Source organism: Pogona vitticeps, chromosome 2 (assembly GCF_051106095.1).
Source record: "Pogona vitticeps strain Pit_001003342236 chromosome 2, PviZW2.1, whole genome shotgun sequence".
NCBI classification, from domain to species: domain Eukaryota; kingdom Metazoa; phylum Chordata; class Lepidosauria; order Squamata; family Agamidae; genus Pogona; species Pogona vitticeps.
The window spans coordinates 160,647,294-160,671,892 of NC_135784.1; the positions used below are offsets into that span (position 1 = coordinate 160,647,294).

General features: G+C 41.3%; 1 protein-coding gene across 2 annotated transcripts; it reads right to left on the bottom strand.

Moving 5' to 3' along the window:
- Positions 1-293: 293 nt before the first annotated feature.
- NOL11 (nucleolar protein 11) lies at positions 294-21,937 on the bottom strand. 2 transcript variants are annotated; one of them, XM_020782289.3, is made up of 18 exons: positions 21,733-21,937; positions 20,149-20,262; positions 18,379-18,435; positions 16,873-17,018; positions 16,190-16,247; positions 14,016-14,157; positions 12,934-13,131; positions 12,528-12,604; positions 11,069-11,192; positions 8,357-8,460; positions 7,229-7,294; positions 5,707-5,891; positions 4,591-4,716; positions 3,981-4,208; positions 3,729-3,807; positions 2,319-2,411; positions 897-1,004; positions 294-445 (listed from the first exon to the last, which is right to left on the bottom strand). In XM_020782289.3, exons 1-18 carry the CDS (start codon positions 21,862-21,864, stop codon positions 332-334), a joined length of 2,151 nt encoding a protein of 716 aa, XP_020637948.3. In that variant the 5' UTR covers positions 21,865-21,937; the 3' UTR covers positions 294-331. The 2 variants fall into 2 exon arrangements, with proteins under 2 accessions (XP_020637948.3, XP_072847120.2); XM_072991019.2 differs by lacking the exon at positions 7,229-7,294.
- Positions 21,938-24,599: the final 2,662 nt, after the last annotated feature.

Consider the following 24,599-nt stretch of genomic DNA (forward strand, 5'->3'; position numbering starts at 1 on the left):
AATAGTGAACCATTTCCCCAGGTTTTGATAGGGGAGAGGCACCTTGTGTCCCTTGGCAATTTGCTGGATTGCTGCCCCCAGCAGCTCAAGGCAACCTCAACAATAGCGAAGGATGATAGGAATTCCAGTCCAACCACTACTGGAGGATCCCCAGTTGCTAACTCTGACTATAATTGCTCTTCATTGTGAGAACGTCCACCTTCTAAATAAGTACTTGTGCTGAACTTCTCATTTCCCTCTTTCTTGATACATACTAGCACGAAAATAAGTGAATCTTCAAAAGCCACAACAAATTTATGACAATAATAATTTTATGCAAAGTATGCCAAGTTCAAAAAAGTTTAAGAACTTCGATAGAATATAACCCCATATCTTCTTGGCGCTGGATTCTCTGTAAATGTTTAAGGCTTCCTTCAATTTTGTTGAGTTCTGAGTAAAACCGTACCTGGAGAATGAAAAGAAAGTAAAAAAAATTGGGCTGTATCTAAATATGAATGTTAACAAAACACCATTTGTGAAAACAAAAGGTAACTGCTGTCAAAATCTGGCACATAGCAAACTACTGTAGTTTTCTAGTTTTCTGTAGAGTACCTACATCAGGAGTATGGCAAAGTTCGGCCTCCAGGCCATTATCAGCCACCAGCTATGCTAGAACTGGTTCTTTTGTATGAGAAGAGAGGTAATCACTCCACAACCCAGAACCTCCCCAAATTGTAAAAATCAAAGCTGGAAGTGGACATCTAATCATCTTTGGCCTTTCAGAGCCTGATGCATCCCATTTAAGATACTGGGCATAAATCTGTCCCCTCAGTCCAGCAAAGTTACTCATCCCAATCCACAGAGACAAATATTACCCTATATTGATAGCTGCAGCAACAAAAGAAAGGGAAACTTACTTGGGCTCTAATAAACTTGTGCAGGTTGAAAAGCAGCCCTCTTGCTTCTGGCAACATCACAATAACTGTAAAGTGAGCATCTAGCAGAAGGCACATCCAGTCCATGACCTGAAATCAAGCCAGAGTCACAAGCTCTGTTAAACTTAACAATGCGACATGACAATACTGAGCACATTTTTTACATGGAAGTCAGTCCCAATAACAAAAGAGAATTTTACTAAATGTGTGGCCAAAAACCCAAGCTTACATTTACAGTGATAACATTTTACAGAATGTAACTTTTCGTAACAGTTGGTCAGATTTCATTTTGCAATTGGGGAACTTAACAAGTCATTTGTTTCCATTATCTGAAAGGCCATGTAAAAGAAACCTTTCATTCCTGCTGCAGTACCTAGATTTCACCCCACCCCCCCATGAGAGGGGAGAAAACATCCTTCATAGGTAATTCATAAGCTACATACCTTGGGGTCTGCTCTATTTTATAGGTCATGTTTCCATTGTAGCTACACTCAAATCATGAACAGTTAAATAGTTTGTACATAGAAATGATGATCTATTGACTGAATGTAAGCATAGATTAGCAACGACACTTTTTTCTAAAGGAATGTATAATATTTGGCATTTTTAAGTGTAGCTTATTTACTACAGCAATATAATTTTGGTTGTTGAAAATTAATTGAAACTTCCGGCATAATTTCACCAATAATTCTATGAATGCATTAGTGTGCAATGTAGATCTAGTTAAAAGTAACCAAATCAACCAAGTGCTTTTAGGGGCAGAAACTCTTAAGATAAAGAATACCTCCTACATACAACCACTTCCTTATTTATTTTTTAAAAATATTCTTATTATATAACAACAAAACAATCACATTCATAACAAGACCCAAACTAAAGTAAAACAAAAAGTATAGTTGACAAAGATCGGTGGTATGGACCAGATTTTGTTAATTCGTGACTGCAACTTGCGAAAAGAGAAAAGGTAGCTGAACAGTGCTATTGTGTTCACAAATGTTAAATTGCTTCCCATTGTTGATAGACAATGTCTTTTGCCCCAAATTGAGAAACAGACCAGTCCCATGTCATTTATACTGCCAGCAACTTGAAGAAGACAGGATATTTATCCTGTAATCATGGTAAAGAGGAGCAACTTGTTCTATACTGCCATTTCTGCTGCTTAAGGCATTATCTCAAATCTTGAGCTGAAGTATTACACAGCAAAGTAAAGCCATCTACCACGTTCAGACAACTATCCTTATTCATTTTAAGAAACAAATTGATTCTGAATGTGTTAAGTGTGCAACGGAGGAACGCAAATGCAGAGATAATTTCTCTTGAACGAAAGAACAAGGAAACCCTTGAACCAGGACTGTCATGGTCCTACCACCAAAATATATAGCTAATTTTCATGTTTTACTTTACCTGGTTGGTGGTCACACAAGATATTCCAGGAAGGTCTGTGGCAGCCTTTTCACTGTATTTCAAATACAGGTATTGCAAATATTGGAGAAATAACTAGAAAGAAAAATATTTTTTAAAAAGTTTAAAATAAAATGAGATGCCTGAATGCCCATTTTTAAAGAACTGGTTAAAATCCTGTACGTATGCACATCTCAAGGCTGCGCACAATTGAGTCAGAAGTATGTTCCCGTCAGCACTCCTACTGGAGCACTACAAATCAGTTATGCTGGGGCGACATGACCAACTGCGCAAGTGCATGACATACATGCATTTTGTACACAACAATCCTGTGTTACCAGGTGTAATGCCCCGACATATTTATACCAGTGTACAGTGGTACCTTGACTTACGAACATAATCCGTATTGGAACGGCGTTCGTAAGTTGAAAAGTTAGTAAGTCGAGGCAAAATTTCCCATAGGAATGCACTGAAAACCATTTAATCCATTCCGGCCATTTTTCGTTTTTATGTCGAGGCGCTGTTCGCAAGTAGAGGCATTAGTTCCCATAGGAACTAACACAAAGCCAGTTAATCCGTACTCTACCACTAGGGGCAGAATTTTTCTTCTTTTGACCTAAGATGATCTTGGGTCAAAAAAAGGGCAGGAAAGTTTTTTTCGTTTGTAAGGCGAGGCTCTAATCGCAAGTCGAAGCAAAATTTTGTGAACGGAGTCGTTCGTAACTTGAAATGTTTGTAAGTAGAGCCTTTCGTAAGTTGAGGTACCACTGTAACTTTATATAGTGTCAGCCTGAACAGGATATTGGCCAACAGATCTGTATTTGCAACCAACCACTTTAAAGCAATTAGTTGTTTCTCACATTCCTTAAAACTACTCAATTCAGACATCCCCCAAAATCATTACACCATGTTGACTGTGTTCCAGACAGAAAGGAACATGGATACAACAGCCCATCTCACTGCACTGATTCATGATTCAAATGTCATCAAATCTACATCTTCCGTACAGTATCCTATGAAGAAGTAAAATATTAGTCCTGAATCTAGCAGGATTAAGGCCACACAGCAATTTTATTTTCATTTCTTACTTACATCTGCATAACAGTTGTAGAAAATCATCAATTTACCTTCATTACACACATAGGCTAAGATTTACACCACTACTGAAAGTTTAAAATATAACATCACTGAAGATGAAAGAGACTTCATTGAATTAATGACAGATGAAAGATCATTCAGTGGATAATTTAGATATTTTTATACACACACACACATTTTCTATTATCGGACACTAATCCAAAAAAGTCACAAGATAGTCAAGTGACAGCTTTGCCAAATGAATGATCAAGCAAGAATCATCCTACTTAGAAAAAGAAACACAATGTGTCTTGGAAAGAGAAGCCAATTACTTACAATGACTTGTTCTGCAGATAGATCTTTTAAATGTGGCAAAAGAATAGTTTCACTGTATGCTGACTGAAGAATGGTATTTCTGCACATGATTAAGAGAATAATGTTGAGGATCAACATATATTAGGATTTCTATCTGCACCCTACCCCAAAGGTTTTCCAACAGCAACATTTTAAAAATCAAAGTATTTTGTGTAGTTCATAATTCAAACTGACAATTTCTCCCAAGTTGTTTCTTCATTCAGTAAAGGATACAATAATGTTGCCTTCTGTGGTCCCACAGGGCATTTTTCACTTGTGTCTGTCACATGAGATTTCACGGCTAATTGCGGGTCACAACCATCCTCCTCCAGTGGTTCAGAACTGAAGCCATTTTGTATAACTTTAGATTTTTTCTCCACTGTATTGTTGTGTTCAATATGAACACAACCTGCCACAGAATCCAAATTCACATTCATTGTTTCAAGACGATCATCACTAATGCTACAAAGAACAAAAAGAATGTTAACAAAACAGATATTTGTGACATTTAAAAAAATAATCCTAATTTGGGAAGATGATTTGAACTCATGCGTGTGTGTGCATGTGTGTGTTCTTACACTTCACTTATGTTAAGAAACTTCCCTTTACAAGTCAAATTAGTATTGGCTGAACAACTGAAAAATGCTGATAATTATCTTGCAGTTCAAGTACTATCCTTCATTTCCTTTATGATTCCCCCCCCCCCAATGCAATACCTGTATGGCATGAAGTAGCTCCAAAATATTACTTTGGAGTAGCTCAAGAGCTACTATAATAGTTCCAATAGCTCAGAGTAAAAATGTTTGAAGAAGGATCAAGTGCATAGAATTACTTTGATACTCACCTCAAGAAAATCTTCAGGCAAGCACAAGTAATTGCTTCTGGGATGTCAGGAAACTGCTGCAGACACAGCTGTAACAAGTGCACATCTGTTTTCTCCAAGGCAACTGTCATCAAGTCTGGGCACAAACTAGGGCACAGGATAAGCAGTTAATCCCCGGAGAGATTTAAGTAATTTGCTCAATATTAACTCCCCCTCAATAAACATTTTCCGGAGGTTACCAGAAGTCTAGAAGTTCAACAAGAGACCAAATTCTGACAGCCACCACAACCACCACAATGGCTCCGCCTACTTCCATCTATGGCGGATTGCTCAGCTGCGACCATATCTTGATGGGGGGGGCCCTCACTACTCTAGTCCATGCGCTCGTAATCTCGAGATTAGACCATTGTAATGCACCCTACATGGGGCTGCCTTTGAGGTTGATGCGGAAACTTCAAGTGGTCCAGAATGCGGCAGCCAGGCTTTACTTAGTGGGGTGAGAAAATATTAGCATATCTCCCCCACTCTCGCTGCCTTGCACTGGTTGGCCATCCGTTTCCGCACTGACTTCAAAGTGTTAATGATTATATATAAAGCCCTAAATGGTTTGGGACCTCAATATTTGGCAGATCGTCTTCTTCCACCCAGATCTACCCGGATCACCCGACATAGCCAGCAGGGACGGCTGAGGGGTCTGACGCCGAGGGCGGCCTGGAAGGAAAAAACAAGAAACCGGGCCTTCTCGGCGGTGGCCCCTCGGCTGTGGAACACCCTCCCTACCGAAATTCGGCTGGCACCCTCGCTGGGTGTTTTTAAAAGCCAGTTAAAAACTTGGCTGTTCAAGCAGGCCTTCCCTCCAGTCAATTAAGTGATTTCTCTCTATATATTTTCTTTCTTTTTTCTCTCTTTTTTAAGTCACGCCATCTTGGCAATATCTTGTTTGGAATTTAATTGTTATAACTGTATTTTTGTGATTTTATCCATGATATAATGATGTTTTTATCGATGTAAGCCGCCCCGAGTAGACATGGTCTAGAGGGGCGGGGTAAAAATCTAATAAAGAAACAAACAAACAAATAAACATTTTTCTACTCTCTGTGCTTCAGCAGAAAAGATGAGGCAAGAGCTATCAGTCACCTGTAAGAGAGGCCTTGTGTCTGGATTAGCTGCACCAGGCAGTCACGTGGATAAAATGACAACTCCGCTTTACACCTGGTCACAAGAGCGGATGCCACATGCCCAACAGATGTTTGGAAGTCTGGCATCTGAGTACTGGACAAAAACACTGTCACCTTCTCTTCAATTGTACTCTGGGAAGAATCCTGAATAAGAATGAATAAGAAGCATCTTCTCATAAGCCTTCTTCCACTCACCATTCACAAGATTCTCGGCACTACATTTTTAAAGAAGTAATGTTGCCTTAAATTGAACTAACACACTACCAGAATGGTGGAGCCAGCTGCGAATACAGTATCGAGCTCAACCAAACCACTGCAATTTACATTAAAAGTACTTCCTCTCCCTCATACTTAAAACCTGGACAAAACGACTTTCAGTTTGTCTAAAATAATTAATCTCTCTCCCTTTATATCTTTAAAATGAAATATATAGTTTAAATGGACCATAGTGCTCTCTTGTTTTAAATGGGTTTTTAATATTGATTTTATTGGCCATTTTAAATACAATACTTGTTTAATTTAAAAAAAAATTTGTATATTCACTGCTTTTAGTTTTAAATATTGTCTTTAAATTGCTGTAAGCTGCCTTGGGTCCTTTTAAGGAGAAAGGCAGGTAAACATATTTTATTTATTAGTTCAACTTCAACTTCTAAATAACGGTAAATAAAGAAAGAAAGAAAATAATAATAAAACTATGTCAGCACTTCAGCTCTGGAACTCTAAACAGATGCTACTTTCATTGGATCTACAGTGTCTGCAAATAAACTATTTTCTATAGCAAGTCTAGCCTGCAAAAGAAATACATGAGTTTGATCTATACAAGCTCCAATTGTTATCTCCTATTCATGGAGCAGCTAATGCACTATCTCTCACCTATGTACTATTGTGGAAGACTTCAGAGTTGAACTGCATCTGGCAATTAGATTCTGCCTTTTAACAAGAATATCTACAATATGAGCAAACAACGGGATGGTTCTGGAATATGCTTTCCTGGAGTGGTCCAGTTCACAGAACGCTTTTGCTCCTGTGGAGGAATTCTGCTTGGAATCTGTTTTGGCAAACCCACCCGCCTTCTACAGCTTCGAGAAAAATTTAAACTTCTCTAATGATTCAATCAATGTAAGTTCAATTATAACACCTACTACAGGATTCACATATGTTAACTGTAATTTGTTCTGTTGGGGAAAAAAAGAAAGATTTTATGTAATTGTGTGTGAGAGAGGTTTCTCACCTCTCTCCTATTTTCACCTGGTTCACACATGAAAGATATACCAAGATCTCAAAAAGGAAATCGATGCCACCCGAAAAATGCCTAGGCTACTATTAATTCTAACTAGAAAAGACCCAATGAATCAAGGGAATGAATTTAAGGGATGACTTACCAAACCCTAATTGATTCAATGGATATAACTTTAGCTAGAACTCACATCTGCTTCCACTGCCGCTTTCCTGCTTTCACTTTAAGGATGTTTCATATTTACCTTGATCATTAAAATAAGTTGTTCCACTGCTAGAGTCTCCGACTGAATGCCCCTTCTTGTCCTCAACTGCAATATTTAACATACAAAGTAAGATTCTTTGACAAAAACAACCCGAAGTTCCATGAAAGCTAAACAAGTAATGCTAACATCTTCAATAGTAATGAGAGTCCTATCACAATTCCACTCTGACTAGGAACAGTTTCAGAAATTTGGTTTGAGGGTTAAGGCATATTCTGTTCTGTATTCTGCTGTGCACATTAAAGTGGAGAGTGTTGTAGTACATGACATTAAAAATTTAATAAAGGAAAGATCAATATTTATGCACCTGGTCTGGCCTTTTTAAATGCTAACATTCAACAGGGTGGACAGAAAAGTTCAGGATGAGAAAACACCACTCTGTGGCTTTTATAGCAGGAAAAGTCCATTTAAGTTTATTAACCAACATCTCTCTTTAGCTATCAAAACAGATATGGGCAGAAATTACTGTCTGACAATGAACTACCGGGTTCAATCTACACTAATCTTACCGGGCCTTCTGTGTAAAGCAGGTATATGGCTTTCTAATCCAATTTAGGATTTACCCTTATACATGTTTTATTCATAAGCTACACTTTAAGTGGGCTTATTCCAAAATGCATATAGTAGTATACCTAATATTCTAACACAGCAGTCATGAGTGAAAGACCATGCTTGAAACCTATGGTTCACACACACATATTTGCCTGTCTAATGGCAGGGCACGTCTGCATTCCAAAGGATAGACATGTATTTCATCCTGAAATTCGTTAAGTGGGAAAAGGGAATTTCCCAAGAGGTGGAAAGATTCCATGGCAGTATCACGGAGCAGAAATGTCCTCTCAACAATCCCTCCCTGCATTTTTTTTATTTAATTGCTGCAATTTAACCTCCCTCTCTTACTTGCCAAAATCAAGGACCAGCTCCCTCCTTGCTTGTTGGAAAACTGGTTTGCTGGAGGCAGCTATTCAGTAAGGTTGCTCACTATCAACTGTATAAAAGCAATAGGTTTGGAGTTCTTGCAAGGCTGAGAGCTGTTCACAGCCTGCTCCTGTAATGTGTTTGTAGTAAGAGTTAAGGAAGCTAGAGGAAGCAGCCATAGGACAAACATACCATCCTTTTTGCTTCACTTTTGCCAAGTGCAGGCTGATCGGCCTGTGCACCTATCAAATCATCCTCGGGAAGCACATTCCAATTCACAGAGACGGGCTTAACACCTGGAAACAAAATATACATAGCATGCATGTGAAAGAGTCAAACTGTATTTGCTACTCAAATGAAAATGAATATAAAAACAGAAGTACTGTGGCACCCCAAAGATTAACAGAGTAATTACAGGATGAGTTTTTGGGAGTTACAATCTATTTCCCTGACATTTTTTGAAGTAGATTGTAATTTACAAAAGCTCACGCTGAAATAAATCCATCTACAATACTTTTGTTTTTAGGTTTCATTTTAGTTTGGCATACTGAAACATACACAGAGATGTCTTTGGAAGGTGCTATAACTTTTATGTGCATATTTAAAAAAATGTGATTCTACTGCAATTATATAAGGCTGGTCAAGGAACTCAATTTCTATAGTCCGCCCTGGCCAGAATCCTACTTTATACTCAAGCAGGCAGAAGGAGAATTATGCAAACTGTCGCAGCTAAATGAGGACGTGTGGACGGCTCATTGGTTTCCTTCTCAGCACCTTGTCAATCACCTGCAACAACTTTCAAAATTCCTCTTGCAGATGTGTAAGTATCCAATAGGATAGTGGCTCCCAACCTTAAGTTCCCAGATGTTCCTAGACTGCAACTCCCAGAAACCCTTGCCAGCACAGGTCAAGGCTTCTAGGAGCTGCACTCTAAGAACATCTCGGGGCCCAAAGTTGGGGACTTCTACAAAAGGATATTGGCCATTCAGTTCACATAAATCCCTTTCTCCAATCATCTTCCTCTTCTGTGTCAGAATCCCACTGGAGAGAAGCATTTGTCATATATTCCAGAGGGCTTTTGCTTACAACTATGTTTATAATGCATAAAGAGTACCCAACACAAGCAGTTTTAATTTCAACTGTGTTCCTAAATATTTGGTGGGTTTCGCCATTAGAACAGCCAGGATTGGATCAAGCCTGAAGTGAACAGAAGCATGCTTAGACCAAGTTCACACCTAATATAATCATATGTAATGCATAAAGAGTTGGCTTGTGTTGAGCTCAAGGAGCTTCTACCCACTAGCCATGCCGTTTTTCTAGGTAACTTTGCCAAAACCTAATTCAGTCCTCAAGCTAAAAGGCAGTCTCCTCAGCCTTTAATTAAAGGCTGCTTTTTCTAGATTATTTGTAGCAGCAATTTTAGTAATTACAGACTTTCCCTTGCTCATCCTGTAGCACCCAATAGCTTCTCAAAGGGATTCCATAGGTGCTTTGGGACCTTCAGAAGAGAAATTGAATTCCAAATAACCTGTAGCCACAGGATTTCAGCCATTAATTCAAAATATGCTATTAAGTCCATTCTGATTTATGGCAGAGTTTTCTATGCATAAAGTAATTCAAGACAGAAGTGAACTGATGGTAGACAAGCACCACCCTATCCTATTCTATTTAAACCATGTGAGCATTACTATTTGCACTCCTAATTATTTTACCACTTAGTGCTTTTTTCGGTGTAACGAGAGCAAAAGATCCCTTTCTATTCTCTGGTTTCTTAACAGAAACAACACTGTAGTGTAAGACGTGCGGGAGCTGTAAGCAGTTGAATAACCCTACAGTTAAAGGCTCTGGATATAAATAAAAATATACATCAATGATGCTACTCAATCAATAATAAATATCTGAATACTGAAGGGAGTATTCTATCTTGCCATTCAGCCAGATGGCTTCCAACAAAACAAACATGACTATGATGGCCAATCCCTAAGAGTCTTTGTTTGGAAAATTATCTAAATTACACATGGGGAAGAATCTTCACAGCAAATCTTCTTCCATTAAGTCTTTGGCTTATTCCCCTAGATCTCAGCCGCTGCACACACACACACCCCGTGAACCCATGCCCAACAGTGTTCCGTTGCAGTCTCTCAGCTCACCCCTTACTTCTGTCATCTTCAACCCCTCGTCTTTACCATCTATACTGCAGGTACGAACCACAATCAGACCATAAACCCTTTTGACCAAGAGGTCTGCCCTTTTGCTTCCTCTGTTAAGTGCCATAAACCTGAGTGATGCTAAAGAGCTTAAACCAAGTGGGAATTTTTTTGGAACTGGTTAAACCAAGCTGGCTGGCTAGGTCAATGGTTTAGGTATTTTGCTGCAGAGTCATAGTTTGAGAGTTCGATTACCTACCGGGGAATTTAAAAATTAAAATTAAAAAAAAAAGGGCCAGCTTGTGTGGCTTTGGGCAAGCTGCACAGTCCCAGGGCACCCCCAGAGGAAGGAAATGGTAGAGCACATCTGGGTATCTCTACTTGAAAAACCCTAAAAAAAGGTCACCAGAAGTCAGAATTAACTTGACGGCACATGATGATGAAACTAATAGGCCTTAACTTTCAATCTGACAAGGAAACATTGTTCTTGGGCAGGTTTAAAGCAAGAAAAGGCTAGGAACAATGCACTTCTCTCCCCCTCATTTTTTTTCATGTTTTCTCTGGTTATGCAAAACACACACAATTTAGAGCAAAACATTTGTAGACCTGACACATTGAGTGACATGATGCCTTATTATAAAATAACCTAATTTAAATGTTTAGGTGGAATAGTTTTATCTGGTTTCCCAGAAACATTTTAGTGAAAAAGGGTGTCGGTGCGGAAGCCAAACACAAAGCTCTGTAATTAAATTCCTACCTGATGTCTGCACATCCTTGACTTTCCCCACAGCAGCAGCTAAGGAAGATGTTTCACACTTATACAGGATTACTGCTAATTCCTTACCGTGTGTTATGAAGAGCTTGTCTCCATAACACCAGCACTAAAATATAAATAGGCACATGGTTAGGAAGTAGAAAACAGAGCAATAAAGTAAACAGACAAAAAAAGGCTTGCAGAGCAGATGACAATGAACAGTAAGATAACTGAATGTGCACAGCACTCTAAACCATTATGCATGGTAATGTGCACAAGCAGAAATGAGTTACATGAAGCCTCATACCTATAGCTTCATTCCCTTCGTCCTCTTGAGTGGCCAAGACCACTGGAGAGGCTTAGAACTACAGGCTGTTGTGTTGTCTGGAGCACTGAATGCATTCATAAGAACCACATTTATTTCAATCAATTAATTATGAAGTCTATCATAATTACTAGCGGGAAAATTTCTTTGACATTTCATATTTTCTCTGCAACCTACATTTGAACACATAAGCGGGTTCAAACACATTTATGAGAAATCTGGTCTTTCTCACCAAATTACTTATAAACATATTCAAACCTACTCATAAGCCCAAATATAGGTTGCAGGGGAAAAAAGACAGACCACAGAAATCCTCCACCTCATCATTATTAACCACAATTCCAGGTCCTTATGACATAATAATGAATTGTGTTTCACTAGAAGAAGAGATCAACTTTTCCTAATGCCTCCTTTTGGCTGCACAGGAGGAAAGGAAATGACAGCCTATGTGAAGTAGAAACGAAGTGCAACTTACGCATGTCACACTAAAATATGATTTAAAATACATTGGTGCCTCGCTAGATGATGATAATCCATTCCACTGAAATCGCTGTTTAGCTAAATCATTGTCTAGCAAAAAGAATTTCCCTACTGGAATGCATTGAAACCTATTTAATGCGTTCCAATGGGGAAGAATCGTTGTTGTCTAGCGAAGATCAGCCATAGGAAAGCCGCTTTGCGAACCTCCAATCAGCTGTTTAAATAGCTGTCTTGTGAAACTTAGGTCCCGAAAACACCCGTTTTGCAAGTTCGAAGGGAGCTGTCAAAATCGTTGTCTAGCGAAAATTGGTTTGTGAAGCAGGGACCAAACATTGTCCAGCGAAATTCCCCCATAGGAATCATTGTTTTGCAAATCGCTATAGTGATCGCAAAAAGTCAATGTCTAGCGAAAAAACTGTCATGCAGGGTAACTGTCTAGCGAGGCACCACTGTAATGTGCAAACAGTTGCATTTTGTGAGTGCATGGAGAAATGAGGAACAATTTAGTAGCTGTGTGCTGCATTTTTTTTCTCCAAAAGCTTTCTCTCTCTCTCTCCCTCTCACACACACATACTTAATTCATATGCCCTGTGCGTGGACTTTATTATGAACTAGTTGCAATAAGCTTATTAAGATGAGACAATTATCAGAGCTTACTTGGCCAGTAGTTCCCTGCGGTAATTCCTTTGAAGCTTGCAGTGTCTGAAACTTTATATTCCATATGGAAAAGCAATCTACAAGTAAGAAAAACAAAAGGCATCACATGGAATGCTGTCTCCCTGTCAACAGTTGCAGTCTAGGTACGCTGCCTGGAAACTGATCAAAAACGTCTGGCAGTCCATGCACAACATAGTTGACACATCAAAGCTTTTCAGCCGAACACTGCCAGGGAGCTGGAATATCCATCGGATATTCCAGCTAATTATTCTTCTGTTTGTAGGAATACAGTTCACACCTTTTTATAAGATGCACAACTTATCTCCACAAGGCCTGATCTACCAGCTGCAGAACAATCAGGGTTCTCTGCTTCCGCTGAACTCCTCCAGCCCGGACACTGAGTTACCTTGAGCGTTACTGTTTGGTGAATCCAGACGTCCCATTATGGCAATGTGATCTCTATCAAGAACAGCGATTGAAGTGCCTTTAAGAAAACTGCCAGATACTTCAAGCCTGATCAGAAGTGACTTGAGTAAAACCTGTTCCTCCTCCGAGACTCTCTTTGGTAGTGGTGCTAGAACCTTGAAAACACATCCATTTGAATCTGTAAAAAAAAGGAATCGCATCACACAGTGATTAACATGAGCATTAAATACAGCTTGGGATCTGTAAAATATTGCTGAAACAGAAAAGGCAAGCTTTCCTTTATGAATATAGTCTTACAAAAGGGAAAATGAGGTTTACTCCTGTGCTCTGCCATTTCTTTCCCCCTTTCTACCAGATTCCAGAGAAGCTCTCTGCAGCAAAGACACACTTGCCTCTCCTTCTGAAAAGATTCTCCAAAATCCAGGCTAACCCAGGCATACCACATACTGGAGAGTCTGAAGGAGTTGGGAAAACCTCGTCTTCTTTCTCCACATTTTTTTTTTGTTCAAAGCCAGAAACTATAGGGACAGTCCAGACTTAAAGCCTGCTGTTCTCTCACATTCCTCAACCCATGCTTTTGTTATCTCACAGAGAACCCAAACAACCTGCAGTTTAGAATGTTTGAGACATCAATTTTATGTGTATATAACATCCAACTGTAATCTAGAACTACAAGAATAAGCATACTTTAAAGAGTGGACAAGCATGAACCATGGACTGGGGCACAATGGTAGGAGAAAACAGCTTCCAGATTATAGTTTTCCTACAAGCTAGTTTACCATCCTCATGTGCTGTGTGTGGATAAAATTCCAACCCCTGAGTCATATTTCAGTATCGCATGTAAATGCACACACTGTGAACTCAAGTTAGATATATACATACTGTACTATGACAGCAAAGATTATACATATGTGACATTATACCATGAAAAACTACAACATGATTCTCCTATTTATAACAATTTTAATATCTAAAGACAGCCAACAAGCAGTACTGTACTTATTTTCCTGCACTCCCACCAAAGGAAGATGCCCAGCTAGATAATTCAAGGTAAATACTTACATAAACAAAGCAGCGTGATAACTTTGTTTTTCAAATATCCGGCAAAACTCAACGGAGTAGAAGACTCACTCCCTGCTTCAAGTTTAAATTTCTGAAGGATGCATGGATTATGCTGCTGAATATATATGAAGTAATTCATATCCTAAAGATAAAGGGTATTTTAGTCATTTCCCAGATAAGTAGTCCTAATTTTAAAAAAGACATTAAAAGTAGATAGAAAACATTAATCACTTTAAAAAGTTTTTTTGTGGGTGGGGAGGGGACAAAGACACCAAAATGAATTCTGGAAGTCACAATTATACATGAAGTAATGGGAAAATGTGCATTAAAATTGGTATTATGCAGCCACATCAGCAAAAGGACATCAAAAGGAAGAAGTTGTGAATGGTATTAAGCAATATTAACGACTTAGAAAATGTGCAGGTGCACTTACCCTGGTCAAAGAAATAGAAGGCATGTCAAAGCTAAACTATGGACTATGTAGATGCAATTAGCATTCTAGCTTACTTGGCTGGGCTATATCATTGATGAAGAGAAGCAACACATTCACAGCTAACTACTACAGAGTAATTACGCTATCGATGGAAAACAGAAAAATGAAGCCATCACCTGTAATTTAGTACAGTAGGAGCCCCCCATCTGCAGGATCAGTATCCGCTGATTCACTTATCCAATGCCTGAAAATACTAAATAGTCCACCCATGAAATATGTATTTATACAGTGGTGCCCCGTTTAACGATTACCTCGTTGTACGATGAATCCGCTGTACAATGAGGTTTTTGCGATCGCAAAACAATGTTTAGATAGAGAAATTTCACTTTACGATGATAGGTTCCCTAACTCAGTGGTCCCCAACCTTGGGCCTCCAGATGTTCTTGGACTTCAACTCCCAGATATCCTGGCCAGCAGAGGTGGCGGTGAAGGCTTCTGGGAGTTGTAGTCCAAGAACATCTGGAGGCCCAAGGTTGGGGACCACTGCCCTAACTGCCCTGCCCTACAGCTACGTAGTTTTAGCTGCCTACGTGGCAACACCCAGTAAGCGAGAGAGACTGGGGCCACGTGTCACAACAATGGGGATGGGGAGCAGAAAAATTTGCTACCTCCGCAGCAAGGGAGGCAAGCAAGGGGTGGGGGGGAACCAACAGAGAACCGTAACAGCAAGAGTTAAATGGGAGAGGAGCCGCCGCCGCAGCCAGTCAATGCCAAACAGGCAAGGGCTATAGAGTAAAGATCTCCCAGAAGTGTGTGTGTGTGGGGGGGAGACCAAAATGACTCGGCACAAAAAGGCAGTGGTAGGGAGTGGAATGCCGCCGTGGCAGCAAGCGAAAACCAACAGGCAAGGCAAACGAAAAGGCTATGAATTAAAGGTCTCCAAGAAGAAGGGGGGAGGTAAAAATGACTGTAGGAGAGAGCGAATCTGAGCCTTTCCTAAAGCAACGCCAAAGCCCTCACTAAAACAAGGGGCAGCAAAAGGGGAGAGGAGAAAAAGGGAAGAAATGTTGCAGCCAGGCAATCCCGGGCAGGTTTTAAAACCACCTGCCTTCGCCAAAACGCTGCAGCACACACAAACCACAGGGTGGTTTTTCTCCTGGTGTTGGAAGTTGGAAGCCCTCCTTTCAGTCACACACAGTCCCAATAGTCCTAGCAGTTGCTTCCTGACGATAAAAAACAGCTGATCAAAACAGCAGATTGTCGGGTTTTCAAAAGGGCCACCCGCTGTGTAAAATGGCTCCCCGCTGTGCTTTAGGACAGATTCTTCGCAAGACAGGGAGCAGAAAATGGCCGCCCTATGGAGGATCTTCGCTGGACGCTGAGGTATTTAGCCCAATGGAACGTATTAACCGGGTTTTAATGCATTTCAATGGGCTTTTTTATTTCGCCTGACGTCGTTCTACAGCGTTTTTGCTGGAATGGATTATCCTCGTCAAGCGAGGCACCACTGTACATTTTCAGGGTGTATGTACCAGAATTGACCATTAGAGGGAGCCAGAGACTATAGCTTTCACTACATCCACCTTTTTCGGTAGAGGGGGTTGGGACCAATCTCCTATGGATACTTCAGTCCTACTGTATTGCAAATTAAACTTCAATATTTAGATATATATTAGATGTAAGTGTCCTTATATAACAATATATAACTTATTTCAATAATTTTACAGCTTTTAACACTCACCTTCTCTGTAATAAATACAATAACAGGTTGATCAGCTGCCATAAAAGCATCACTCCACCTAAAAGTAATGCAATCATTACTACAGTAAAAGTGAAATTCATAACACTGCTTAATAAAATAGTGTATATGTTATGTGAAGTAAAATTCACAGCCCTCTCAATACATGTTACTCAAGTTAATTAACTAATTTTGGTCAAATATAGGAAATTAATAGTTTCCCGTTTCCCAATATCCCTTTCTTTGGTAAGCAGATAGCCTTTGAGAAACTTGGGGGGAAGGGATGGAAACAAATATGGCACATCAAAGACCCAAGGGCGTACATGTAGAGTTGTGCGGGTGTCACTGCTTCAGGTGATGGAATCTGTCCCCCTTCTATTGCCTCACCGAGGCTACCTTGAAAACCAGCTCTGGGGCATTTCCCCAGACTTCCAAACAGATTTCAGTGGGCCAAGGGGGAATCTGAAGTAGAAAAGAGAAATAGCCCATTGCTACCGGAACCCAACGCTCCGTCAAGAGATGGCCAGTGTTGTATCTTGCTCCGGTCCACAGGTGATCCACATTTAATAACTCCTCCCTTCTCAGGGGACAACGTGGGATCCAAAGTGGAGCTGGGGAATTTGGAAACCTCAAATCGCTCAATGAGGGCACTTGAAAGTCTAGATTATAAAGGTGGCAGCCCTTACCTGATTACTTCATCTGAAAGGATGTTTTCAATCTCTTGCTGAGGTGCTGCCAGCAAAGCATCTAAATTCTTCACAGTACCACCCTTGAATAGGACCTGGGGCTCAGTATGAGGGAGGGAATGTATCCGATAAACCTCTGCCGATAACTAGGGAGGGAAAACACACACATACAACTCAGTTGTTGTTTTTCTCAGATATACAATATTGGTCGGAGGGAGGATAAATAAGGCCCAGGATTATTGTAACTAATCCTCATAAACACTAACGCTTTCAAAATACTGACTGCTGAAAGCTATGGTGAGAAAGAGCTGGAATCAATGTTCCCCCCAATTTTCAGCCCCGCTGGACGGGGCTCTGCCCTCACACAGGCAATTCTGTACCCCACTGCAAGGAGTTCTGTTGCAACCAGAACCAAAGGGGCTGAAAACGACAGTATTGCTGTCAGTGTGCGGAGAAAGAGGAAGGCTGAGTGGACCTTAGAAGGAACCTTGGCTGCAACTGAATTGTAGTTCTATAGCTAAATATATCTGTATAAATCTGAAGTCCTTATATTTTCACGGATTTGAAGCCATGTGTGCAAAACAAATACTTAAACTAGACTGAAAAAGCATGGCAACAACTCAGTGACAGCATCTAACATATACTTCAGACTAGACCAGTGGTTCCCAGTCTTCTTCGAGTCGAGCCCCCCCCCCCGTTTTATAGCCAAGTAACTTGTGCCTCACCCCGTCCCCCTCAGCCATGTTTGCATAAAAAGGCATTTTTAATGGGGCAAAGTTCTCCTTCTCAAAAAACAGAAGCTTCTTTTTTCCTGAAACGGCCTGGTTCTCATACAGACACATAGATGCTAACTTTAATATCCCACTTTGAAAGATCACGGAAGATATTACTTAACAAGGGCTACAACATACATAAGGTAACTTGTGACTCCCCAGAAATCATTTCACAACACCCTTAGTGGTCAAAACCCCCAGGATGGGAAACACTGGATCAAACCAACAATTAAAACAAAAATGTTTCCCAGAAAAGCAAACAGCGTTGCTATGTGGAAATAGAGAGGGTGATCACTCTCTCCTGGCAGAAGATAATTCCTCAGTTAAATCTTTTGACTCAGTAGGGCATAAAGCATCATCTCTTTTGGACGCAGCCACGTCCCCTTTCACTGGAATGGGCCACCGAGAGAAGGGAAGGAAGAGACAGTCTTCACTGCTTCCCATGCTCCCTAAATGTCACCTCCCTGGCTGGCCCACCACATTTTAGGTGGCACAGGGGCTGCCTGAGGAACAAGCCAAAAATTAGTTCCCTCCTCTATTGAATCAAAACACTTCCTGTGGGTAGATAGCATTCTTTGCAAAAAGGGATCTATGGGCCTAATCTGTGTTTTGCATGAATGATAAGAATGTAAATGGAATACACAGCAGCAACTGAAAAAAAAGAAGCCTTGTCTTTATTTAAATATCACACAGAAGGCTGCCTCTATTTACAAAACCCCTCATCAAAACTTACGGTTGCTTTAAACACTTTGTCCAAATTGGTGTCATCTTCCTTCCATATCTGTAAAACCTTAAAAACAAATAGAGATATCTAGTGAACAATAGTTTGCTTCAACTACCATAGCTTGGAAATACATGGATAATTAGGATAGCACAGCTGCGGTGATCTACTGTAGTTCATGTGCACAGACTCATAGGCTGAAATTCTGTTGGTGTAAATCTACGTCTTATAAATCAGATGACATCATCATCTGGTGAGAGGAAGCTTTAATTTAATTGCAGCAAGAACAAAAATCCTATTTTCCCTCCTTCGGGTTCTGAAGCTCCCTGGGGACGACTTTTGCTTTTGGAAAGCATTTGAGAGCCTCAAGATGGGGGTGGACCCTGTGATTCCCAAAAATCACCACTGGATTAGGCTGTCACTGGCAATTTTCCAATGTTAAAAGCTCTCCTCCCCGAATTTAAAGATATCCAAAGGCTCCTCAAGTGCAAAAGGGATCCCAAAGGAGCCTCAGAATCTGAGGGGAACAGGGAATTTTTTACAGTAATTAAAGATTTCCATTGCCAGATGACATTAATTTGATTTAGGCATCCTTCAATCTCGAAAGACTATGGTAACATGCTCTGTATGGAGGACTTGGAACAGCGCCTAGTGTGGCTGAGAAGGCCAATTCGAGAGTGGCAATCTCTTCCACACTGAAGACAGATCCAATCTGTCCCCTGTCTGGCTCCCTGGTTTTGCTGCTTTTGTGACTTCCTCTTTGCCTCGGCCTGCTGGGCAAGGGTCTCTTCAAATTGGGAGAGGCTGTGATGCACCGCCTGCCTCCAGGCTGAACGCTCAGATGTCAGGTTTTCCCATCTGTTGAGGTCTATTCCTAAGGCCTTCAGATCTCACTTGCAGATGTCCTTGTATCGCAATTTCGGTCTCCCTCTGGGGCGATTTCCCTGCAGTAATTCTCCATAGAGGAGATCCTTTGGAATCCGACCATCAGCCATTCTCACAACGTGCCCGAGCCAACGTAGACGTTGCTGTTTCAGTAATGTATTCATGCTGAAAATTCCAGCTCGTTCTAGGACGATTTATGCAGCATAATTTTATACCAACAGGATTTCAGCCATAATGTACAAAGAGCTCAACCGCAACAGACCCACACTACCAACTGAAATCTCCTGATCTGTGCTGAAATTGCACAGCTACATCTAAAAAGTCTTAGCTTCTGGCTATTAGAAGCCAGTTTAATATATCCTCAAGAGAATTTCAAAGTGGGAGAGGAAAAGGGAGGTAACATTATACAGTAGTTTGCTTTTAAGGTTTCTTGCCTGATCTTTGTAAACAAAAGACTCATCTTCCATAGGAAAGGCAGCATGCAATTCAATCTTAATATAGCTTCCATGGAAAGAAATCATGCTGATTTCAAATGAAGCATACTTAGAATTACAATGTTAGTTGGAAAGATGAAGCCACTCAGTTCAAGATCAAATTACTTCCTTGTTTCGAAAATACAAACAAGATTTAATTTCTGCTGCACCAACATACAGGTTCACAAGGGACTGCATGAGCAACTATCAATTATTTTACTTTTTTTTCCTACAAGGGGAAGTATTACAGGAAAATAAGACTACCACTACCTTTCTGAAGAGAATCAATAAAATGGGGAGGGACAAAAGAAAGAGGCCACACCCATCAAGAGGACTAGAAGAAAGCTGCGATTTTCAGGAAGCTTGTGCCATATGCTAGCTTTCCCCATAATTCCAGTCATACGCAATCAATAAGAAACCATACCTTGTCATCATGGACAACAATGAACTCTCCTGTTTCCGAATTGCACACAGCAGGACATGTAATTGTTTCACCTTGTTTGACAGACCAACAACCCAAAGGCTTTTGATCAGAAACCTAAAAAAAAGTATCTACTGTTATGATGCTTCCGGATCAACATAATTTAATATACCACATTACAATTCCTTCCTAACTGCTGTCTCGTTAAAGGAAAGGAGCCTGAACTACAGCTGCACACAGTTCTCAAGTCCATGAGCCACGGCTAGAACCTGTCTATTCAACTGTACAGCAGGACAAAAAGAGACTGCACAAGTTTAGCCTGGGGTCCTTCCTTCCCTGCAGATGGTGACAGTAGCCACAAAATTCAAAGACACCTGCTTCTGGGGAGGAAAGTGATGACAAACCTAGACAGCATCTTAAAAAGCAGAGACATCACCTTGCCAACAAAGGTCCGCATAGTTAAAGCTATGGTTTTTCCTGTAGCGATGTATGGAAGTGAGAGCTGGACCATAAAGAAAGCTGACCACCGAAGAAATGCTTTTAAATTGTGGTGCTGGAGGAGACTCTTGAGAGTCCCCTGGACTGCAAGGAGAACAAACCTATCCATTCTAAAGGAAATCAACCCTGAGTGCTCACTGGAAGGACAGATCCTGAAGCTAAGGCTCGAATACTTTGGCCATTTCATGAGAAGAGAAATCTCCCTGGAAAAGACCCTGATGTTGGGAAAGTGTCAAGGTAAGAGGAGAAGGGGACGACAGAGGACGAGATTGTTGGACAGTGTCATCAACATGAATTTGACCCAACTCCAGGAGGCAGTGGAAGACAGGAGGGCACGACTTAACAACTAAACAAGAAAAAAGCAAAATTAATTTACAGCTTACTGTTGAATAACGGCATGGCCACTAAGAAGCTGCCTGCAGATCCATAAACTAATCCTACTTTTATTTGAAAGGTAACACTGATGATGACTACAGTCTCACCAAAACGCACCCATACAAAAGGGTCAAGGCACAAAGAAATACGGTGGCATTGCCACACCTGGCCAACCAATCTTGACAGATGGCTCTTCTGAAGGGCTGTGGCTCTTCCATTTTTTTCATACAGTATATAGTTTCGCTGTCTTCAGATTGTATCTTTGGGTGTAACTTGCTGGACCCCAAAAAGTGGCTGGATCAAAACAACTTTAGGATTTTAGGAAAAAAGACCAGACTGCCCCGTGGGTGGGTGTGGGGTGAGCCAGAAACATGACCACCGGCTTTCAATGAGAAAGAAAATAAAATATATATCCTACTACAACTGCCAGTGTCTATGAAATCAAAAATAACTTGTGTTGGATGGGCTTCGTCCACCTCACCTCATCCACCCCGCTTTCCATTCCGTTATAAACAAAGCACTACAGAATAAATAAGGTCCCAGTAGACAACAACACACACACACATGACGTGTGCATTTCAATTGCACAGATAATACACATTCTCACGGCCCTTCCGCGACCCGCAAAGCTAATGGCCCCGGGTCACCGGGCTTGCGAGCCGTCCTCCACCTTGTCCGGAGCAGAAGACCGACTGGGAAAGGAATGGCCCTTACCTTATAGAGCTTCACCGTCCGGCCCCGGTCCGTGAGCAGCACCCGGTCTCCATCGGGCTCCAGCCCCAGCGGTCCCTGCGCGGGAGCCCCAGACAAAGTACACAACGTGAAACCCTCGCCGAAGGCCGCCATCTTGCTGGGGAGGCGGATTTCCCACGGGAGGCTCAGAGACGGAAGAAGAGACTGCGCCTGCGCCGGAGAAAGACCACCCTAGACCGCTGGCCAGTTTAAAAAGGAAGGGGCGGGGATCCGAACAAGGAGGCACCCGGTTTAATAGAAGAAGCGGCACGGAGGCGAGAGAAATGTCTGGAGCGCCCCCTCTTGATAGGAGGTGGTAATGCAGGAAGGAGCCCTGTTATTGTGGCAGATAGATAGCACACCGCCCGGAGGCGGCGAGGTAGAATCGCTGTTGGTCTCGCTCTGCTGCGGAAACGAGGAAGGGATTCGGCCTCCTGTGGCTACTGAGCCGTTGTCTTCGGTGCTTAATTCACACACGCGCACCACTTGCAGCAACGACGGGAAAGGAGAAAGCCCTGACCTTTGTTCTTCAGAATTAGAGACCTGAGTCTAGAAGACCACAAATGTTGTGGACAGACTTGGAAAGGGTGCGGTTGAACTGAAATGCAAGAGTAGGCGATACCTTTATAGACCACAAACAAAATGTCACTCTGTCTACAGTATGCGAGCTTTCGTGGAGCAAGACCACTTCGTCAGGCCTGGAGCAGTGTGAAGAACTTAAAAGTCCATGGCGAGATGGGACTTCACCAGGCACGTTTCTCTTAGATGTCAGCCGGCAAAGATGCAGGCAGCACCACAGTTGTTGATTAAAGTTACAGCTCAGGCAGCTGTGGAAGTGGTCTTGATCCACAAAAGCATATTGTGTGATGATTTTTTAAATTTTATGTAAAGGTATCACCTATTCTTGCATTTGCATTTTGTATTGGCCACATGGCCCCCTTTAGAAGAGACAAGGATAGTATAAAGCTGAAGCCCCAAGGGTCACCCGTTACTGTGGGCCCATTGCCCTCTGGCTCCATTCATACTTTAGAATCTTTTTTTAAACAAATAAAGGGACCTGATGTATTTCTCATTACTTCTTGAGTTGCTCTTATCTTCTGTGTTATTAATAGGATGCATTATGTCTAGCTGGTTGGATAGCCCAGTGTGTTAGGAAATCAGTTCACCATGATGTGTCTTGAGGGAAGAGCCAGCCTTTGTGGCTTTGGGCAAGTTGCACAGCCCTACAGTGTTGTCAGAAGAAGGGAATGATAAACTACTCTGGAGTAGTTAATACCTGGGAAACCCTGGAAAGCGTCACCATAAATTGTAATCAAGGTGAGATAGTGTGTAATGATTAATTATGATGTTTAAATAAAGCCTGGGGGGGGGACACAGAGAAATAATCTCTGCTGCAACCTAGTGGATAATTCTGATACTGCACCTTGTAAATATTTACGAAAAGACAGAAAACAAAACCTATGTATAATTCCTTAACAATTTAGGGTTGATAAAAGAATGGCACAAAAACTGAAAAAGTGGTGCCAAATACCTTTAAAAGTAGAGTACCATATAAAATATCATTCATAACGCATGAAAGTAACATGTTACATTCCATGTGCTGCAACATTGTTAATTGTTGCATTACTTGTTGAAAGTGACTGGGTGCCACTCAGCATACACGTCTTCACATGGGGAGGGGTAGACAGGGGACCCCCTCAGGTTTCCTAGACTATCATGTACTGCTCTAACCTGTGCTGACATTTCTTCAACCTTAGATTGCTATTCTTAAAAGTTACTGATATTACTTACTTCTCACACCTTTCTTTGTCGCTCTGAGAAGACGTCTTGCATTTATTCTCCAGAGATGAAAGGGACAGCCATGGTTCCTGCCGTCTCCTGTTCAAGGCTTGTATTGGCTTTCAAATTCTATGCAGTATTTATCTAATAAACAGAAACCTTATTTTCTTAGAGGTCTGGGAGCAATTCCTTTACAGAGGGGAAAGTGTGCTCAGGTTTCTGATTCTTGTTACTTCCCTACCACTGTGTGTGCACTCTGCTATACTTTTTGCCCCAAAGCAATTACAGACAAGTAATGCCTCTTGTAACTAGTTACCGTATAAGCCCCCCCCCCACTTTTCTAACTGAAAATTTCTTTGGAAGAAAGTGGAGGGGGAAAGCAGGAATCATCAAAGCAATTCATCAAAGTGATTCCTGCCTTTTCCCTCCACTTTCTGCCGAAGAAAGTGGAGGGGGAAAGCGCTTTCTTACAAGGAAAGTGGAAGGGAATCAAAGCGCTTCGATTCCTGCTTTCCCCCTCCACTTTTTGTGAAGAAAGTGGAGGGGGAAAGCACTTTCCTCCAAAGAAAGTGCTTTCTTGTGAGGAAAGTGGAGGAGGTGCTTTCTTGAGAGGAAAGTGCTTTACTTTCTTACAAGGAAGGCAGGAATCCAAGCGCTTTGATCCCTCCCCCCTCCTTACTTCCATGTATAAGACAACCCTACAGTTTTAATCTAAATATTTTAATCTAAATATTGGAAGGACAGATCCTGAAGCTGAGGCTCCAGTACTTTGGCCATCTCATGAGAAGAGAAGACTCCTTGGAAAAGACTTTGATGTTGGGAAAGTGTGAAGGCAAGAGGAGAAGGGGACGACCGAGGATGAGATGGTTGGACAGTGTCATCGAAGCAACCAACATGAATTTGACACAACTCCGGGAGGCGGTGGAAGATAGGAGGGCCTGGCGTGCTCTAGTCCATGGGGTCACGAAGAGTCGGACACGACTAAACGACTGAACAAAAAAATAATCTTATACACGGAAAAATACGGTACTTTCAAGATCTGTGTCTAGTACAGAAAAATGCCTCTTGTA

Bases quoted from the DNA above. Each gene is read 5' to 3' on its own strand.
- NOL11 (XM_020782289.3), bottom strand. From the start codon at position 21,864: ATGGCGGCCTTCGGCGAGGGTTTCACGTTGTGTACTTTGTCTGGGGCT. The intron at 18,436-20,148 runs GTATGGTTTCTT...TTTGTTTTTAAG, and splicing joins TTGTTGTCCATGATGACAAG to GTTTTACAGATATGGAAGGA. The intron at 446-896 runs GTAAGTTTCCCT...TTCATTCTCCAG, and splicing joins ACAAGTTTATTAGAGCCCAA to GTACGGTTTTACTCAGAACT.